This window comes from Leucopleurus acutus, assembly GCF_964270905.1.
Source record: "Leucopleurus acutus genome assembly, chromosome: 11".
Taxonomy (NCBI): Eukaryota; Metazoa; Chordata; class Mammalia; order Artiodactyla; family Delphinidae; genus Leucopleurus; species Leucopleurus acutus.
The window spans coordinates 39,363,918-39,383,545 of record NC_139152.1 but is presented as its reverse complement, the minus strand read 5'-3'; the positions used below and the strand labels follow the sequence as shown (position 1 = coordinate 39,383,545).

Sequence of the window (19,628 nt, the reverse complement as noted above, 5' to 3'; positions counted from 1 at the left end):
GAATGTTAAAGACATGAAGAACAGAAACTGGGCTCGGCCCCAGTTCACAGGAAAAACCAGGCCAAATTCACTGTTCCAGATTCCTCCACCCATAAGGGCCTGGAACGGCAGGAGTCTATAGCCAGAAGTCGCAGGGTGGACCCCTTCTCTCTTTCACTCCCCCACCCCTGGCCTCTCCCTGTGAGGCAGGATGCGGGGGAACCTGAGGGCCTCGCTGCCAGCTGGCCCTGGGGAGGGTCTGGGATGGGACTGGCCCTGATGGCCCTGCTGTGGAGTAAGTACCTTGCCAGCATCTGTTGGGGTGACCTTTATTTTAGCCCTCTCCCTGGCAGCTTTTAAGAGGAGCGTGAGGCAGAGGAGGGATGAGAAGGTCAGTGATGTCAGCAGTCTGTATTCCCAGCACAGTGGCCCTGGAAGAGGCAGCAGGCCTTTCTTTCAGGAAATGATCATTATTCAGCCTACAGGCATCCATTAAGTCAGTCCTGACTTTGTGCCCAGGCCTGTGCTAGGCCCTCTGTGTGATTCGGGAGAAGCGGAGGATGCTGAGCTGTAGATAATGCGGAACTCCAGAGGATCTGGGGTCCAAGAATATAATACGTGGCATCAGTGAAAGCCCTATGTCCTAGTTCTCACGGGAACCAGAGGTCGCATCCTGACTTTGCCGCCCATTGGCAGTGCCGTCTTGATATCGTGTGGGTGCACGTATACATATCAGTTCTGTTTTATTATTACAGAGGCAGTTCCTGTGCATCGTAGGCAATCAGACAACACAGAGGAGCAAAAATGAAAGAATAAGAAACAGCCCGATCCCAGCAGTGGGAGATCACTGCCACGGTACCTCAGTGTACACCTTCCCATCTCCTGACATGCCTTTATACATCGCGCTTCTTACCCAAACGAGACCATACCACGTATGCCATTCTTTTCAGTCAGTGATCTCCACCTTCCAGTGCAGTAAATTTTCATCTCATCGAATTCGCAGTTGGCTAGAAATTGTCCTTCACAGCTGGTTTGTCCAAATCTGTACCCAGGACTGTGCATCTGGCTTTTGAATTCCCTGAAAGCTGTGTTAAGCACCCTGGCTGGATCTGTGGTCTGGAAAAACCCCAGCTGAGTGAGTCTCAAGGGCAGCCCTGGCCACAAAAGGGAATCGTGTCACCTGGAGGATCTGCCCGACAGAGTTCTGCCATCTTCCAAAAATAACAGGCAAAATGAGTGGGATTCTGGGGCATCACGGGGATGGGGATCTGGTATTCACTGTCATGAATATTAATGTGGCATCGCTGTGAGTGCCAGCATTCATAGCTTGTTGCTATTCACGGACTCATATCTGTGATGCCCCAGGCCATGGAGCAGGCCGGGGTCTCGCCGTGGCCTCTGTCTCTCCCTGCCCCAGGTCCAAGGGTGCTGATGGCTGTTTGGTGTTGTTCCTAGTTCCCAGGAGCCTGCCCTGAAGATGGGTGCTCCCTTTTGCACTTGTGGGTACCTCCATCCTTGCCCGTGGCCTGCCCGGGTGTGTGAGGCCTGGGCAAGAGAGGGAGAGAGAAAGAGAGAGAGAGAGAGAGAGAGAGAGAGCGCGCACCCATCCCCTCCCTGGGGGATTCGGTTCACTCCCAGGTAGCCGCTCTGTGGGGTCTTGCTCTGGTTATGCAACGTGCATTTTAGACAGGGCTTGACAGTTTCCAGAGGGCTTTCACACAGCATTGATGCTCCATGGCACCTGGGGGTTTGCTTGTTTAGTTATACCCTGCTGGGGGCAGCTTACAGGAAATGATAAAATGGTAATATGTACATTTAAAAAGCAGGGAAAAAAAAAAAAGGGAAAACGTAAGATGAAAAAGGGAGCGAGGATGGGGTCGTAAGATGAAAAAGGAAGTGAGGATGGGGTCGGGGAGTGCCTCCTGGACATGAAGAAGCATGTGAGGGACACGGGCAGAGATGATTCAGTTTTTATTTTTGTTGTTGTTTTCTGGATGGAGTACCGGCACTGTGAGAACATGTGAGTCACGCCCAGGCCTTCAGATGTTGGGACCGCACTATGTCCTGTGTGACCCCTTGGTGGCCTTACCTCACCTCGGTGGGTGGGACTAGTTGTAAACACCAGTGTAGTGATTATAGCTTAGGTTCTGGAGTCCCAGAAGCCCCACTTACCACCCGTGTGACCTCGGCAAGTTTCTTAACCTCTCTGAGCCTCAGTTTCCCTCCTTTGTAGCGTGAGGATGGTAGCAGTATCGACCTCATAGGGTGGTTGTGAGGACCAAAGGAGATAGTACAAGCCAGACACTCAGCACAGTAACCAGCACCCAGTAAGCATTCAGCACGTGGTTGTTGATCATACTAATACTACTAGTTACTGCTAATAATAAAATAATAATGATGGACATTAATATCATAGCTTAAGCTTTTCCCTGGCAGTCTCGGGAGTGGGCTGAGTGGCCTCGTGGGTGGCACAGGTGAGGGGAGCCAGGAAGGCACATCTGGGAGAGGCAGAACCGGCGGGAGGCAGAGGTGGGGTGCGCAGGGAAGCAGGGTCTCCAGAAGCTGAGGGATCAGTGAGGGCGAGGGCATGAACAGGAGACCTCAGAGGGGAGAAAGGAGCGGCTCCGAGACAGCCCCGGGGCGGTGACTGTGCTTCCTGTTGGGGCAAGCGCTGGCCCTTGAGAAAGACTGGCTGGGGCTGGCGGGCGGCTAAGAGGGAGCAGCTGGTCTAAGTGGGGCACCAGGGGGTGGGGGAGGGGGAGAGACAAAGGCAGAAGCTGATAGAAACTCGACTCTTCTCCCCGTGTTACAGATGGGGGCCCCATCTTGACTGCTCAGGCTGTTTTGCTTATGATAGGAAAGATGGTGGTTAGACATCATGCTGAACTTCCTGTTTCAGGGATTGGTGCTCCGGGAACAGGGGAGTGAGGGTAAGTGGGAACTGGGGTTTTTGAGGCCTTTCGGGACCCGGGAAACCCTAGGGCAGGCTGGACCAGGGGTCTGGGCGTGGGACTGGAGGAACCTGCCTGCTCAGGGGTGTTGCACACCCTGAGCCCCTGAGCAAGTGGCTCTGCCCTCCCTTTCCCACCTTCACAGAGGGCAGCCGGGGAAGGCTGAGTGGTGGTCCGAGAGGCCCCGGGAGCGGGGGCGGGCCGGGCTTGGAGGGACTTCTGGTTTTCTTTGCCAGAGGGCAGTGAGGCTCTCCAGGGAGCGCCAGTCCCAGGAACTGCCAGCCGCTCACAACTCAGAACGGCCCAGCTCCCCCTGCCATCTGTGAGGAGAGGCCACTAAATGGAATGGACTTGGGGCAGGGACAAGGAGCCAGGGAGGACGCTTTCCCACCCCCAGGGAGCGCAAGCTGCCGCTGCCATGGTTACGTCTGCTTCCTGTTTGATTCATCTCAAACAGCAGAAAGGGGGGTGCCGGCTCCCAGCTCGGGCCGCCGCTGCGTCGGGCTGTTTACAACTGCCCCATGTGGGATTCCCAGAAAGAGACTCCGAACCGGACATCCTGCGGCTGCAAAATACCCAGGTGTCAAGAGCTAAAAATAGCTGCCCCAGGGCCCCAGGCGCGGGGAAAGGGGCATGCTGGCTGCGGAGACGGAGGGCCGGCCTTGCGGCCCTCACGTCCAGCCTCCCGCCTGGCGCACAGCTGCTGAGCCTGCAGAGCGGCGGCCCCCTGCCTCGGCCTGACTGGAGGCCTTTGTCTGGGCAGGTCCACATCCCAGGCCGCTCACCTGGGAGCCGAGCCTCTGCCCGCCCCGCCCGCCCTCCCAGCGGAGCGTGCTTTGAGAAAGCCTCAGAGGGACTCGGGAGCAACTAAAGAAGGGACAGGGCAGGGCACCCGACCGCCTGGGAGATGAAGCCGGTGCTCTTCCAAGGTCGCCGGCTCCTGTCCCCACGTACAGTACGAAATCAGTTCTTAGAATCTGCAGAGTCAACAGTTGCTATCTATAAGTGATTTGGGGGGCTTGTCTTCACGGGGGCCCAAAGGTGGAACAGGCAGCTTCTGCCCTCTAACCTGCAGCAGGGCTGGAGTTGGCCGCCGGTTCGGGTCTCTGGGGGGCTATGGGATTTTGGGATCTTTCCCTGTGCCCTGCCGGGTCGTGCATTTGCTGTCCACCCGCTGGCCTGTGGCAGTGGAAGTGCTGGGGAGCAGCAGCGGAGAGCATTGCTTGAGAACATGGATTCTGGAGCCCAGTTGCCTGGCTCGAGTCCCAGCTCAGCCACTCCCATGTTCTGTGCCTTCAGACAAGTTATTTAATACTGCTGGGCCTCAGTTGACTAGTCTATATAATGGGGATAAAAACAGTAACCACCTCATAGGTTTGTCATGAGGGTTAGGCGAATTAGCAAACGTAGGGCACCTAGAACAACTCCCGGCACGTAGTAAAGTGTTAGTTTACAAAAGTTCAGAGGGCGGAGGAAGAGAAGAGCCTGTGGTTGGGAGAGTCGGGATAAGAGATGGGACCGGGACTACATCTGGGAGACAGTGGACTGTGGCGGACGAGGGGAGGACACAGGTGGTATCAGACACGGAAATGCTTGTGCCAGAGGGAGGCTGCAGACTAGCTCGGGAGCAAGCAGTGTGAATCCCGACCATGGCGGGAGCACCCGCCATGTGCTCCCTGCTTCACACAGCACTGCTCATCTCACACGGCCTCTTCCCCGTCCATATTCTTTATCCTCTTATTTCAGAGGCATAGCCAAGGCTTGCCCAGGCTGCAACGTGTCCCTGGCTCTCCCTGCCGGTCACTGAGGGAGTCAGAGTTTGAACCCAGGTCCATCTGACCTCAAAGCCAATGTCCTCTGTTCTGTGGACCCTCGCGTCTATCACTTCATGGGGCAGGAGTTTCCAGCCAGCGTGCAGCCCACTGGGCTCTGGATAAATCTCAGTAATAAGCAGCTTGGTGCCAAGATACTGAGCAATAGAATTAATAACCAGCAGAGAATTTCTGGAAGGGGAACACAAGAAACTGTTAAAAGGGGTTGAGTCTAGGGAAGGTCTAGGGAGTTGGATGAGTGAGAAACTTCTGGTTTCATACTTTCAGGGGCTCTGTGAATCACTGTCCTGTCTGCAAGTAGTGTACTTTTCAGTTAAAAAAAACACCACCTGTGGGCTGTACCTTAAACTCCTTAAAGTGAGAGCCAGGTTTTATTCACTTTTCCATCCCTTCAAGACCTGGACCAGGGCTTCCCTGGTGGCGCAGTGGTTGAGAGTCCGCCTGCCGATGCAGGGGACACGGGTTCGTGCCCCGGTCCGGGAAGATCCCACATGCCGTGGAGCGGCTGGGCCGGTGAGCCATGGCCGCTGAGCCTGCGCGTCCAGAGCCTGTGCTCCACAACGGGAGAGGCCACAACAGTGAGAGGCCCGCGTACCGCAAAAAAAAAAAAAAAAAAAAAAAAAAGACCTGGACCAGTGACCTCACACAGAGGTACTTAGTACCTGCTTTTGGGATCCACTTCTTGGGTTTCCCCCTGCACTGGTCTGGTCTGGCCTGGCTGTACCACTGACCTGCTGGGTGACCGTGACATAGCCCCTTGCCCTCTTTCTTTCCCTCTCTGGGAAGTGAGAGTGTTGGCCTGCACAGTCTCTAAAGCCCCATCAGGTCCTAATGTACACTGCACAGTCCTCACTCAGTGTCAGAGAGTCAGGCAACCATGATGTTCTCTCTTCTGTTTATTTATTCTTGGACCTTCCTGAAGCCATTTCACCCCCAGCTTTGTCTTCTTTGCCAGCCCCCCGCGAAGTCAAACTTCGTCTGCCCATGTCAGGGGAAGCAGACCCGAGCTGAGGAGGGCAGTGGGGTGGTGGAGGGAGTCCGCCCTGGACCCAGGGCTTGGCCTCTTGCTCCTGCCTGTTTTCCTCTGCCTGCAGGGCCTGGGTCTGCCTGCTTCTCCTTTTTCAGCTCCTCAGGAGACCAGGGAGGGGGACACAGCCTCGACAAAGACATCAGAGGCGTCAGGAGGGGGCTTGTGGGTGGCGTTGCTCCTGGGGAAGCCCTCCCCTGATGCAGGGCTGGCAGCACCGGGAGAGCAGGCGGTCAGGCCAGGCTCGGGTTTCCAGTCGCATCTGCTGGGCAGGTGAGGGCCTGGGGCGACAAGGGAGGAGTGGGAGACCAGCTTGTGCTTAGGGGACAGAAGAGTGGCATTTGTGTCTGCCCTGGAGGTTGCTGAGGGCCGGGGTGGACCCATTAGGGTGGGATTTCTCGGTAAGATCAGGTGTCTGGTTGGGGAAGGTGACTTGATAGGAACCGCAGCACGAGGTAAACCGCCTCTTCAGCCTGAATAGAGTTGCTTCCAAAGAAGGTAGAAATAGGGGGGTGGCCAGGATTCCAGAAATGAGAGCTCTCCACCCAGGTCCGGAGCTGTGTGGAGAAGGGTCCAGCCCTACGCAGTGTTTTCTGTCCCTCGGGTCCATTCACTCCTGATTTTATTTCAGTCTGACCCCAAATTAATGGTAACAGCGCTCTGAGAGGGGCTGATGAGAAGAGGGGTCCCCAGATTCATCCCCAAGCCTGGGATGCCGCTTCTGCTTTCAGTTCAGCCACTGACTGGGTGCCTTTAGATACTCTCCTCTCTCTGGTACACAGGAGAGCTGTACCCCAGATCTTATCTCTGTTGCTCTGGGCTCTTCTGAATCCAAAGGCTCTCAGTACAAACCTAGGGGGTCGGAGGAGAAGCAGAACTTTTTCGACGCATTGCTTTTAGAAGCTGCCCCTGTCGGCAACACACACACACACACACACACACACACACACACACACACACACACACACACACACACACACACACACACACACACCTTTTCTGAACAGAGTTTATATCATCATAGATCATCATCACAGAACATCCCTTTTGGGCCCCGTAACAAACACGACAGAGTTCAGGGCCATTAGCTTTTGTCCTATCCACAGGGTGCACGGTGTCCGGAACCCATGGTTACCAGGGGAGCTGGGCACAGAGAAGCTGGCTGTGCTCCCACGCGTGAGTGTTGCTGGCCAGCCCTCAGGCAGGGACCGAGGGAGCTAGGGGAGAATTCCCAGGAGGTAGGGACTGGAGGCCAAGGACTCCAGGCCAGACACGGTCTCCGGGACTGCACCCGGAAGTCCAGTTCAGAAACCTCTCTTGGAGGACCAGGTCCCGCAGAAGAAAGGGGAGGTCCTAAGAGAGTCCAGGGTAGGGGGCTACCACATCCTGGGGAGGGGAGGCTGCCTCCCATACTCCTGTTCCTTGAGGCTCACAAACCCTGAGAAATACGCATGCCGTGTGCTAGGCAGGGGGCCAGGGCAGCGTCATTGCGTTCAAGTCGCCAGTTCCTAACAGAGCATGCCAGGTGCCCAGCAAGGTGTTAGGAGCAGATGGGCATGGCTTAGCCGCGACACTGCAGAGACCTTGATGAATGGAGTGTCGAGGTGGTGGGCACAGAGTGGGTGCTGTGGATGGTAAGGGGCGGTGTGGTCAGGGTGAGCTTCATGAGGAGATGGCCTCGTGCTGGACTTCAGAGAACGGGCAGCATTTGAACAGGTGGAGCGGCATTCCCCTACCAAATGTCATCATCCGAAGCGCAGGCCACTAGTGTCTGAGGGCAGTCGGTGGGAATCTCTCTGTGCCCAGAGTTGCCGCCTCCCCCAGAGGCTCCCGCCTGCAGGGAATTCTCCTTTTCCAGCTTCTGGAAGAGGACTGGGGCTGCCCCTTAGGCAGTAGAGCAGCGCCCGTCAGTTGTCCTTCAGAAGATACCCCTTCTGCCCGAGGAGGGCTTCTACCATATCCCCCTCCAGGAGGCCTCCAGGCTCCAGGTTCCATCATCCCCTTGGCCCTGAGCTGGGACAGCAGGAGGGAAAGGTGGCCTCGGGACTCAGCTCTGTCTCTCCCCACCCCAGCCAGTCCCTGAGACCCCCGGGCCTCTCGCCTGCCGACAGCACTGGCCCTACCGTGGGGTTCCATGGGTTCTGAACGGAATGGAGGGCCCTGGGCTGAGCCTAGGAGCCTGGGAGAGGTGACCATTTCCAGAAGCAAAGACTTCTTTTTGAGGTCGTCCACGAAAAAGGCTGAGTGGTTCTCTTCTCGGGGGGGCACAGAGGCTGCAGGACCCAGGATGGGGCAGGAGGAGGAAAGGGGTTCCTACCGTGGGGCCCTCGAGCTATGCATTCCAGACCCGCCACTTCACAGCTCCCACCAGATCTGACTTGACCTCCAGGCCACGACCCGGTCCCTCCCACACTGCGGAAGCCTCAGAGGGGGCCCCAGTTCCCCTTCCAGGCCTGTTCTCCCTTTCTCCCCGTCTCCCTCCTGGCATCCTTAGTGCAGTCTTAGCCGCCGTGCTCTCCCACCTCACCTCCCAGCCCTCTTCTCCCCCTTCGGGCTAGGGGAGCCTGGTTTGGCTGCCCAAGGAAGATTGTATCTGAGCACATCAGGGAGGGCTGAGGGCACCGTTGCGTAAACCAGGGCCTCCTGAGTTTCTTGCTGTGGACTGAGCTCTGGCGGAGCAAGATACCTGAGCCGCTTGAAAGATCAGATGAGGAAGATGGAACTGGGGATCGCTCTCAGGCGGCACGGGAGTCCGAGGAAAGGAATGGGGTGGGGTCTTGTCTTTTCCCTTAGCTTCTGGTGGAGGTGCCCTTGGGCTGGAGTGGGGCCTCCTGGACCAGCAGGCGGCCTGCCTGGCTTGGCCCTCTCTCTTCCTCCTCCCCTGCCCCTCCCGGCAGCCGCCTCACTCCATCTCTCTTCTCTCTACAGATGGGACCCAGGTGAGCCCGGGTGCCCACTGCCCCAGTCCCCCTGGCACAGGTAAGAGTGGGCCTGAGGGAGAGTGTGGTGGGGAGTGGAAGATGCGCTGGAAAGGACAGAAGCGGGGCGAGGAGCTCAGGGGTGGTTCAGAATGGTGGCTGGCTGATTGGCCAGAGAGTTGGGAGGTTGGGGTTCTGGGGGAGGGGGCGATGTTGGGGTTTTGTGGGGAAGGGGTAAGAGGGGGGATAAGAGAGGCAACTCTGGATCCAGGTTGGCCCCAGAGCTGGGAAGCACAGCAGGAAAAGGAAAGGCAGGATGCTCTCCTTGTCCATGCTGGTGCAGTGAAACAGGAAGGCAAGTAGGAAGCTAATACTTATGCTCGGACCCCTGCCTCGTGGGCTCTGGGCAAGGCGGCGCGTTCTCATTTGTAGGCTCTGCAGTCCTCACACCAGCCCTGCGGGGTGGGAAGATGCCTCGTGCTCTCGGGCGGGAGGGAGAGGACCCCTCTCCGTGGGTCTCTCACCATTCCTTGCCCCCGCTGCTGTTAGGCCGTGCTGGGCGAGGAGGGTTTAGGACGTGCCCATGGGGCGGGGGCGGGGGCTGGACCAGACGAGGGCCTGTTGGGTGCAAGGTGCACACCTGACACCCAAACTACGGCAGGGAGAAAGGAAGGCCGCTATCCTCTTTGACTCAGTCCTAGCCATCAAAAGCTTACAGGCAGGTGGGGAGACAAGATATACAAGTAAAAAGGGAAATAATAGTCGAATGCGATATGTGACCAGTTCCAAAGGAGGGGGCAGCTGATTAAGGAGTTTGTCCATCCATTCAAGAAACAGTAAGTTCACCACCTACTGTTATTTAGTTCTCCTAGTTGTGTAATCTTCTAAACATTTAAAGACAGAAATTGGAAAAAGAAACATTAACGAACCCCACCTCTGTTCCAGGGCACCGAGGATCTAGAGATTTATTCATCGAATCAAACAGTAGTTATTGGGTGCCTGTCGCTTGCTAGGTACTGTTCGAGGTGATGGGATAGTGAGCAGTAGGCAAAACCAAGTCCCTGCCCTTGGAGCTTAATCCAGATTTGGTACCTGCCTGGGCGGCGCTTTCAGGGCCCGGAGCAGCCAGTGTGATGGAAGTCCAGAAGACGGCTTGAGCCAGCAGGGCGCTGGGCTGGGTCCAGGAAAGAGGGCAGACTCCAGCTGGGCTTGGAAGTCAGGGTGGGATCTGGAAAAGTAGACTCGAGGGAGGAGGACGGCACCAGCAGGGGGACGTTGTGAGCTAAAGCTCAGAGGTACGTGGGCTGCGGCTGGACGGGAGCAGACAGCTGAGGCGGAGGGTCCGTGTGCAGATGTGGGAGGCAAAGCTGACAGAAGCCGGCTTAGCATCAGACCGTGGAGACCCCCAAATGCTGAGTCACCCTGAGAGGCGTTGCCAGGGCTGCAGGCAGAGCCCCTCCCATGTTCCCAGCAGCCTTCTGCTCTGGAGGCCGGGGCACTGCTGGGAGAGAGGGAGGGGGCCGCTCCCAGTCTGTATGGCTGAAGTCTGGGTGGCCTGCCCTGGGTGCCCTGAGGGCCCTCCTGCATCAGCAGGGAAGTCACCCCGGAAAGCCAGGACACCTGACGTGGGAAGACTGAGACCTTTCCTGGGGCGGGAGTGCAATGGCATCAGAGGCCCAGATGGAACCAGAATGAGAATTTGGGGTCCCTGGGTGGACACATGAACAAGAGGTGGGAACATCAAAGCAGTGCATTACCTGCTCTTGGCCATATCGGGTGCCCAGACACCCGCTCCGGTCTCTTGACATCCAGAGAGTCGTGAGGGCATCTCCCTCCTCTGCTCCTCTCTTGTGTCCATCTCACGCTCAGAGAATGTGAGAACAGACACCGCTTAGTGACCACCTACTGCAAGCCCCTCTGCCTTTGCCCAGTGAGAGACCCCTCTGCGGGTGGGGCAGGGGAGGTGACTTCCTGGAAGTCAGTGGGAAGACGGAGACGGAGCACTGGCCTCAGCAGGACGGAACCCGAGCTCACTGTGCCCCGAGCTGGGTGGCCTTGGCCAGGTCCCTTCACCTGCGCCTCAGTTTCCTCACGTGGGAATAGTAATAACTACCTCCCAGGGCCTACAGGGGTGATGAGGTAGAAGGGTTTGCAGCGATCGTGCACGTGTGCTGTGGATGTTAAGATAATGGTTGAGTTGGGCCCAGATGCCGCATTTCCTGACTCCCCAGCTGGTCTTTGCCACAGTCCTCCTCAGTCCTTCCAGTCCTTCCAGTCCTCCCGGCTCAGGCCCAGAGGACGGCCTGTGGCTGCCCCCGTCGGGGAGGCCCAGAGTTGGATGAGCTGAAGGAGGCCTCTCCGGAAAGGCTTCCCCGCTTGTGTGCCCTGTCTGAGGGCACCTGCTCCCAGCCCCACCTGCTTCCCCTTCTCCGGGATAACTGTCCGCCTCTGAGCACCTCAGAATGTCTCTGGCTGCCTGGCCTGGCCCAGCAGGCGGTGCTGGCACAGGACCTGGTCTGGTGGCTAGTTATAAATAGCCCCTGCATCCACAGCCTTGGCAGGGTGCTCCTGGCATGGGTGCAGGGGACACTCGAGAAGAGGCAGCTGAGGCTGCCGAGGCCCAGAGCTGGCGTGAGGGTACCTGGGCGCAGGCTCCACGGGCATGTGGGCTGTGCAGGCCCAGGGCGCAGGCCAGGGCTGGCTGTGGCTTTGAGGCACCTCCCCTTTATGCTGTGGCCTAGGATAGAGTAGGGAGGATGGCAACTGAGAGGGCCTGGGACGCCCTTCGGGGTTGGAGGCTGAACAAAGGGGACTGCCTGTCCGATCGCTGTGTCGGAGCGCAGCTCATCAGAGGGCAGCTGGGCCCAATCCTCCTTCCAGGGTGGGAAGAAGGCAAGGAGAGGCCAGGGCCCAGAATGTATCACTAAAGGGCCCTCAGCCCCCAATCCTGGCCTGGAGAGGCAGCGTATTTCGTGGAAAACTCTATGCTTGGAGTCAGAAAGCTCGATCCACACAGCACCAGCGATAGACTGTGTAGTTTATACGACCTCCTTTCTCATGGGTGAAACAGGCTTGAAAATAACCACCGTGCGGGACTGTGGGGAGGGTGCAGCGCGGAAGAGGTCCCCGGAGGGTGTGTTACCATCGTCAAGTGAATCTGAAGGAGGCTGATGAGGTAACCGTGCACCTGCAGAGCTTTCCGGCTGACCCTGCCCTCTCTGTGTGCTCAGGCTGCCCCAGGCCCTGCGCAGACACGCCAGGCCCTCAGCCCCAGCCCATGGACCTGCGGGTGGGCCAGCGGCCCCCGGTGGAGCCCCCGCCGGAGCCCACGCTGCTGGCCCTGCAGCACCCCCAGCGCCTGCACCACCACCTCTTCCTGGCTGGCCTGCAGACCCAGCGCTCGGCGGACACCATGAGGGTAAAGATAGAGCTCCCCACGCACGCAGCGGCCTCGAGCTCAGACCCGGCACCCCTCCCTCCCTTCAGCCTCCCCAGACCCTCGCCTCCGTCTCCAACTCCTCGCCCCTCCCTGGGCGGCCGGCCCTCCCCACAGCTCTCAATGGACACGCCGTTGCCCGAGTTGCAGGTGGGGCAGCAGGAGCAGGAGCTGCGGCAGCTTCTCAATAAGGACAAGAGCAAGCGCAGTAAGCATGGAGGCCTCCCCAGCCGGTGTCCACGGCCTCCTTCGTGGGCACGGGACGGGGGAGTGCCGGCCTGGGTCCCCCTCTGCTTGCTGGGCGCTGCCGGCGAATGTGGGTGGGGGGGAAGGCGGACCCGTAGGCTTCACGGAAGAGGTGGGGCCTCAGGCTTGGCTCTTGCCTGAGGGGTCCCTGGGATGCCTCGTCCTGGGCGCGTGGTCAGGGCAACGGGCAGAGAATGTTCCAGGGAGGCCACCAGTCCACCCACCCCCAGCCCACTGATGATTTCTGCCCCTGCAGGTGCCGTAGCCAGCAGTGTGGTCAAGCAGAAGCTGGCAGAGGTGATTCTGAAGAAACAGCAGGCAGCCTTAGAGAGGACGGTCCATCCCAATAGCCCCAGCGTTCCCTACAGGTAACTTCCTCTCCCACCTGCCCCCTCGTGTCCCTGCCGCGCCCCTCCTCCCTGGATGTCAACCTGTGAGCACACGTACACTCGCCCCCTCTTCCTCCCAGCTGCCCATCACCTGATCCTCACCCCTCACTTCTAATCATAAGGCCTCCCCCGAACCCCTCTCCCAACTGATACCTGCTCTCTTGTCCTTTAATTATCGCTCCTCCCCCGCCTGTCGCACACACTCTCACACACACACCACGCTAGCTTTCTTTTCTCTTTATATCTTCCTGTAATCACACAAACATCCTGATTCCGAGAACAGGATCCTCCCATTGTGTCTGGCCCTTATCCAAGCCCCGGACCCTGGCTCCTATGCCTAGGTCCGAGGGCGGCATCACCAGTGGGCTGCAGGTAGGATGGGTGGCCCAATGCTGCCACCTGGAGATGGCCGGTATTCCTGCCGGCGAGGCACTTCCTGACCCTGCGGGCTGCTGCCTTCCTTAGCAGGTCTCAAAGGGTGGAATGAGATGGCTGTCAGGCCTCTGGGCATGCCTGCCGCTCTGAAGCAGCCTTGGCACTCACCCCACAGAACTCTTGAGCCCTTGGAGACGGAAGGAGCTGCCCGTTCCATGCTCAGCAGCTTCCTGCCTCCTGTACCCAGCCTGCCCAGCGACCCCCCAGAACACTTCCCTCTGCGTAAGACAGGTGCGTGGGACAGGCCGGCAGGGACCTCCAGGGGCAAGGAAGGACCTTGGATGAGGGTCAGGGAGGGGGGCCTGGCTGGGCGGGGGACAGTCTGCACCCGGTGGCTTTCTCTGTGGCACTGCCTTCTCTGGCCTCTCTCAGAGAGGACTGGGAGGGAGGGCGTAGGCCAGAGACTGGGGTGGGGGGTGTGGGGGGGTGTGGGCCTAGTAACGCCGGTGTTCCCACAGTCTCTGAGCCCAACCTGAAGCTGCGCTACAAGCCCAAAAAGTCCCTGGAGCGGAGGAAGAACCCGCTGCTGCGGAAGGAGAGCGCCCCGCCCAGCCTCCGGCGGCGGCCGGCAGAGACCCTCGGCGGTGAGGCCCGGCGCGGTGGGCGGGTGGCAGGCCCGGTCCCTTTGGGTCAGGCCCCACCCAGACAAGGGATGCCCGCCTCAGGGCTGCCATGGGTATCTGTCGGGGGCTGTCCTACACACTCGCCAGGGCGCAAGTTGGGGCTAAACCCCCCGCCCCCTTGCTCTGTTGGCTAAGCTGCCGCCTGACCAGAAGAAGGGGCACGCTAAACAAACAAGTGTCCAAACGCACTGGAGACTGGTGGCGGCCTCCCTTCTGCCCGCCCTGCTGGGAAGAAAGCAGGAAGCAGAGCCCGCCCACTGGGGAAGGGGTTTGTTCCTGGCCCCGCCTCCTGGCCCCGCCTCCTGGCCCCTGACGGCGTGTCCCCCTCTCCCCAACCCTCAGACTCCTCCCCCAGTAGTAGCAGCACGCCGGCGTCAGGGTGCAGCTCCCCCAATGACAGCGAGCACGGCCCCAACCCGGTCCTGGGCTCCGAGGTAAGGCCTTGCCAGGCTGGGCTCTCGGGGGCAGTTCTGAGGCTCCTCTCAGCAGGCGGCCCGACCAGGCTGGGGCCGCAGGGTCTGGGCAGCCCCCACCGGAGCCTCCTGGGGGTTCTGGGGAAGGCGTGCCCAGGGGTGGAGGTCTGGGACCGGTGACCCCTGCCCTGCTCCCATGGCAGGCGCTCTTGGGCCAGCGGCTGCGGCTGCAGGAGACCTCTCTGGCTCCGTTCGCCTTGCTGCCCACAATCACGCTGGGGCTGCCCGCCCCTGCCAGGGTGAGTGGCTGAGGCGCCCTCCCCCACCCCAAGCGCCCGAGATCTCCCTCTTCCTTCTACACCCCACCTGATGGCCTTCACCGTCTCCCTGCTGGGATCTTCTCCCCTGTGATGCTCCCCACCTCTCCTCCAGGCTGATGGTGACCGCAGGACCCATGCGACTCTGGGCCCTCGGGGACCAGTCCTGGCGAGTCCCCATGCTCCCCTCTTCCTGCCCCATGGCCTGGAGCCCGAGGCTGGAGGCCCCCTGCCCTCTCGCCTGCAGCCCATTCTCCTCCTGGATCCTTCGGTCTCTCACGCCCCCCTGCTGACTGGTGAGTCCCAGCTTCTACAGGAGAGGGGCTGGATACCTGCACCCTGCTGAAGGCCAAGCGTGGGCAGGGTCCCTTCCTCCTGGCTCGCCCCCTCCCCGCCCCACCCTTGCTTCCTTCTGCTCCTCCCTGTGGTTCCCTCCTTATGCCCCCCACCCCGTTCTTTCCAGTGCCCGGGCTTGGGCCCCTGCCCTTCCACTTTGCCCAGTCCTTACTGACCACCGAGCGGCCCTCCGGGTCAGGCCTCCACCGGCCGCTGAGCCGGACCCGCTCAGAGCCCCTGCCCCCAAGCGCCACTGCCCCCCCACTGCTGGGCCCCCTGCAGCCCCGCCTGGAGCGGCTCAAACCTCATGTCCAGCTGATCAAGGTGAGTGGAACTGCGTAGGGGAGGTGGCGAGGGGTTGCTAAACTGGGACCCTGGGGGCTGAAAGAAGGGAGACTCAGGAGGGGCAGAGATCTGGAGGGTCGGAGGGAGGACGTGTGGCTCCTGGGGGCCCAGCGTGTCTCTCAGCTAGCATCTCCCCTCCCCAGAGGCCAGCCAAGCCGAGTGAGAAGCCCCGACTGCAGCAGATACCCTCGGCGGAGGACCTCGAGACAGATGGCGGGGGTGTGGGGCCGCTGGGGGATGACGGCCTGGAGCACAGGGAGGCCAGCCATGGGCAGCATGAGGCCCGAGGCCCTGTTCCTCTCCAGCAGCACCAGCAGGTATGGTAGTGCCCAGGTGCCCCTCGGTGGAAGGCAGAGTCAGGAGACTCTGGGGCCTGGTAAAGATGGGAGGGAGGGAGATGGGATATCAGCGCAGGGGACAGCTCTGGGACCCACAGTTCCTCTGCCAATTCCACAGCAAGTTACAGACAGACAGACAGACACACGTACACGTACACGTGCCGCACCCTCCAGCAGCCTTCCCATCTCAGGGTGAAGCCGTGTCCCTCGTCCAGCAGCGAGACTGGCCTTTCACAGAGCCCCACACATTCCTGCCCTAGGACTTCTCCCCTGTGAGCGCTTGTACTGTTTCCAGGAAGGTGCTAGGGCAGGAGGTGTGGCAGAGATGGGCTCAGCCCTTCAGCTGTGCAAGTCAAGCCGTGGGGTATTGGTTTGCTGGAGCTGTTGTAACAAGTGCTGCAAACTGGGCGGCTTAAACAACAGGGCTTATTTTCCCACCGTTCTGGAGGCTAGAGGTCTGAAATCAAGGTGTTGGCAGGGTTGTGCCCTCTGAGGGCTGTGAGGGAAGGAGCCGTCCCAGGCCTCTCTCCTTGGCTTGTAGACGGCCACCTTCTCCCTGGGTCTGCACATCGTCTTTCTTCTTGTCCACGTCTGTGTCCCAATTTCCCCTTTTCATAAGAACCAGAGTCATGTTGGAGCTGACCCTAATGATCTCATTTTTAACTCGAGTACCTCTGTAAAGACCCTGTCTCCAAATCAGGTCGCATTCTGAGGGACTGGGGGTTAGGATTTCCATCCTAAATGTGAGGTGGGAGGGGACACAACTCAGCCCGTAACACGTGGTAGCAGGCCACACGTGTAGGCTCACTCAGGTCCCTGTGTCCTTGGGTGGTTGGCAGTCCTTGGAGACAAAGAGATCCTGGTCAGAGCCAGCCTGAGGCCCCTCACCCAGGTTCTCACCTTGGAGTCTCGAGGGCCCAGGGAGCTCTGGTGGAATAGGGTGGTCAGTCTGGGGTGCAGACCTTTCGGGGGGTTGGTAGAGGCAGGGAGCTCAGCGACTCAAAGGCCAGAGCCCAGCTGGGAGGCAGGGCCAGAGGCTTCTGCAGAAAAGGGGCCTGCCTGGAGGTTTCCAAGGCAGTGGGCAGAGGTGGATGGAGCAGGGTACTGAGAACCTGGAGACTGAGACCCCTGTGTCCCTCAGGTGTACCTCTGGGAGCAGCAGCGACTGACTGGGCGGCTCCCCCGGGGAGCCACTGGGGACTCCGTGCTGCCTCCCCTGGCCCAGGGCGGTCACCGGCCTCTGTCCAGGGCTCAGTCTTCCCCAGCCGCGCCTGCCTCCCTGCCAACCCCAGAGCCCACCAGCCAGGCCCGTGTCCTGCCCAGCTCAGAGACCCCTGCCCGGACCCTGCCCTTCACCACAGGTAAGGCCCGGATTGGAGGGCAGGAGGAAGTGGCTGGGTGCACACGGAGCCTCGGGGCAGAGGACCATGTCTGTGTCATGGTTCACTCAGGACATTTCTCGAGGCCACAGAACACTTTCTTAGTCTTATGAGATCCCCCCAGCGTCCCGTGGAGCAACTGGTTGTTCTCATTTTACAACTGAGGAGACCCAGGTTCAGGAAATCGAAGGGGACAGCAAGCTGGCAGTCAGGCCAAGCTAAGAATTCAGGTCTCCTGACGACTAGTCCGGGCCTTCAAAAACGATATTTATTATTGTTGCTCTGCTTGTGAAAATAACTTGAGCATTTTAGAAATTTTGAAGAATACAGAGAAGCCTAAGAATAGAACAAAAATCACCAGCCAGTATCCCGCCACCCAGAGGCAGCCCCTTGTAAATGCTGCCCTCTTTCAAGCCGGTCTTTGTTTTAGCCACGTCTATAAATCTCACACACGGTACATTTTGTGGCTACGTTTTGTATCCTGCTTCCTTCACTTTGCACATCATGAACACCTTGTGATATAATTAAACTTTAAAAATGAGATCTTGTAGTATGTCATCACAGTATTTTTGTTTAAAGATTTCCTATGGGTTGAGCAGTTAGGTGGTTACTCATTTTTGCTCGTTTGAATTTCCTTGTAAATTTCTATAAATCTCCCCTTATCCCTGGGATTGTTTCCCGAGGGTCACTGTCAAGGAGTGGCATCCCCGGGTCAAATGCTGTGAGCATTCTGAAGAGCCTAATGTCCTGAGATGTTCTGAAAGTGACCCTCCCACTGGCAGCGTGCAGGGCCCTCCTCTGGGCGTCCTGCTGGTCAGGCTGAAACAGTCACTGCCCCAAAACTGCATCTGTCCTGTCACGTGGCCCACTGTGGACTCCCAGCTCCCAGTTCGGGGGTGCCTATTTGGGTCCTGACATCCAGTGCGAGCCCCTGGCATCAGGCCTCCCTGTGTTAGGCTCTGAGCTCTTGAGGTCATGGTCATTGTCCCTGGGCCACGTGGGGGTGTCAGTGAGTCGGGAAGGCAGCGGCTGGGTGGCGGTTGTGCTGGCCGGGGCTGCGTAATGTGTGGGTGAGGCGCCCAAGGCTGCCTGGGTAAGCAGCTGGGGGTGTGCGTACGGGCTCCGAGGGGCAGGATGGGGCATGTGGGGCTGTGCGGGGGTGTGGAGGGCGTGCCCGGCCTGGCTCCATGGTGGGGCCGGGGGTGGGGACTCCCCGGGGCCCTGGCCCTGACCCCTGCTCCCCGCAGGGCTGGTCTATGACTCAGTAATGCTGAAGCACCAGTGCTCCTGCGGAGACAACAGCCGGCACCCGGAGCACGCAGGCCGCATCCAGAGCATCTGGTCCCGGCTGCTGGAGCGGGGGCTCCGGAGCCAGTGCGAGGTAAGGAGGCGGCGTGGGGGCTGTGGGGTCGGAGGAGCTGAGGGTCACAGAAGGGAAGGGGCTGGGAGGCCCTGGAGCCCGAGTGAGATGAGGGGCGGCGGGGTGGTGGGAGTGGCAGGGAAGGGGCCGAGCAGGGGCTCAGGAGCTCTGTGGGTCCTTCCTCAGTCTCTACGGGGCCGGAAGGCTTCCCTGGAGGAGCTGCAGTCAGTGCACTCGGAGCGGCACGTGCTCCTCTACGGCACCAACCCGCTCAGCCGCCTCAAACTGGACAATGGGAAGCTGGCAGGTAGGGGACCGATGGCGCCTGGGGCCCCCAGACCTCCCCTGGCTCACCCAGCCTGAGCATCCCCTGTGCTCTAGTCCTAGCTCCACCCAGCCTGTCCCTCCAGCGTCCGGGACACCCCCATGCCGCCCTTAGTCCCTCTGCTGCCCACCTGCACCCCTCCCTGCCCACCCCGCCTGGCCCTCTTCTCAGAGCTTCCCCGCTCCCGGCCGGAGGCAGAGCAGATGCGGCTCACACGCCTGGACCTCTCCCCACAGGGCTCCTGGCACAGCGGATGTTCGTGATGCTGCCCTGCGGTGGCGTTGGGGTAAGTGTGCCGAGGTCTCGAGCGCGCGTGGCCACGGGCTCTCAGACCTCCTCCCTTCCGTTCTCCCAGGCCCAGCCCTTGCCTGCTTGTTCTTGTGGTTGTGCTGGGCCCCGTGGGCCAGGGGCTCTCCCATAGTGCCCCTGTGCCGCCTGGAAGCTCCCTGTGGCGGGCGTGTCTTCCTGAGTGTGGAGTCCCATCCCTCACACTTGCAAGGCATTTGGTGGCTGTTGAGGAGGCCCGAAGAGCAGGGCCGGGCCCGGGGCTGGGGCTCGTCTCCCGTCGTGAGCACGCTGGCCTCCAGGCTGCTTTGCGTCCCTGGAGTGGGCTGCCCGGCCTGGGGCTGCAGGGATGCCTCTGGCGACCCTGGGTCTGCAGGGGTGTCCTTGGCGACCCAGGCCTGTCCCTCCCACGCCCTAGCTTTCCGGGCTCCCTCTCACTCTGCCGGGGGACTTCTGCCTGCTGGCAGTGCTCTCCTCCCCTCAAAAGGTCCCTGCGCAAACCAAACCGGGCGTGTGGAGGCAGGGGACGGAGGCCCGGTCCTGGAGGGAAATGGGAGCTGTCGCTGGGGGGCTGCGTGGGAGCCGGTCAGCGCCCTGTTCACAACTTCCCATTTCTTGCCACTTTCTGATTTTTCCAACTGTTGTTGCTTCTGTTTTCTCCTCCCTCCGCTCCCTCTCTGTCTCTGTCTCTCTC

General features: G+C 59.8%; 1 protein-coding gene across 3 annotated transcripts in view; it reads left to right on the top strand.

Annotated features, from left to right (window-relative positions):
* HDAC7 (histone deacetylase 7) overlaps positions 1 to 19,628 on the top strand; it is a 35,227-nt gene that overhangs the window by 7,172 nt on the left and 8,427 nt on the right. Inside the window, exons 2-16 of one of the 3 annotated variants that reach the window (XM_082849905.1) lie at positions 8,718 to 8,768; positions 11,938 to 12,125; positions 12,261 to 12,351; positions 12,646 to 12,757; positions 13,329 to 13,444; positions 13,672 to 13,797; positions 14,179 to 14,270; positions 14,453 to 14,548; positions 14,682 to 14,862; positions 15,030 to 15,230; positions 15,371 to 15,564; positions 16,727 to 16,946; positions 18,212 to 18,345; positions 18,511 to 18,631; positions 18,886 to 18,935. In XM_082849905.1, the coding sequence (XP_082706031.1) occupies positions 8,718 to 8,768; positions 11,938 to 12,125; positions 12,261 to 12,351; positions 12,646 to 12,757; positions 13,329 to 13,444; positions 13,672 to 13,797; positions 14,179 to 14,270; positions 14,453 to 14,548; positions 14,682 to 14,862; positions 15,030 to 15,230; positions 15,371 to 15,564; positions 16,727 to 16,946; positions 18,212 to 18,345; positions 18,511 to 18,631; positions 18,886 to 18,935 (1,973 nt within the window). Of the gene's footprint in view, positions 1 to 8,717; positions 8,769 to 11,937; positions 12,352 to 12,645; positions 12,758 to 13,328; positions 13,445 to 13,671; positions 13,798 to 14,178; positions 14,271 to 14,452; positions 14,549 to 14,681; positions 14,863 to 15,029; positions 15,231 to 15,370; positions 15,565 to 16,726; positions 16,947 to 18,211; positions 18,346 to 18,510; positions 18,632 to 18,885; positions 18,936 to 19,628 lie in introns of those variants that run through there. The other 2 variants (XM_082849904.1, XM_082849906.1) reach the window with 2 other exon arrangements.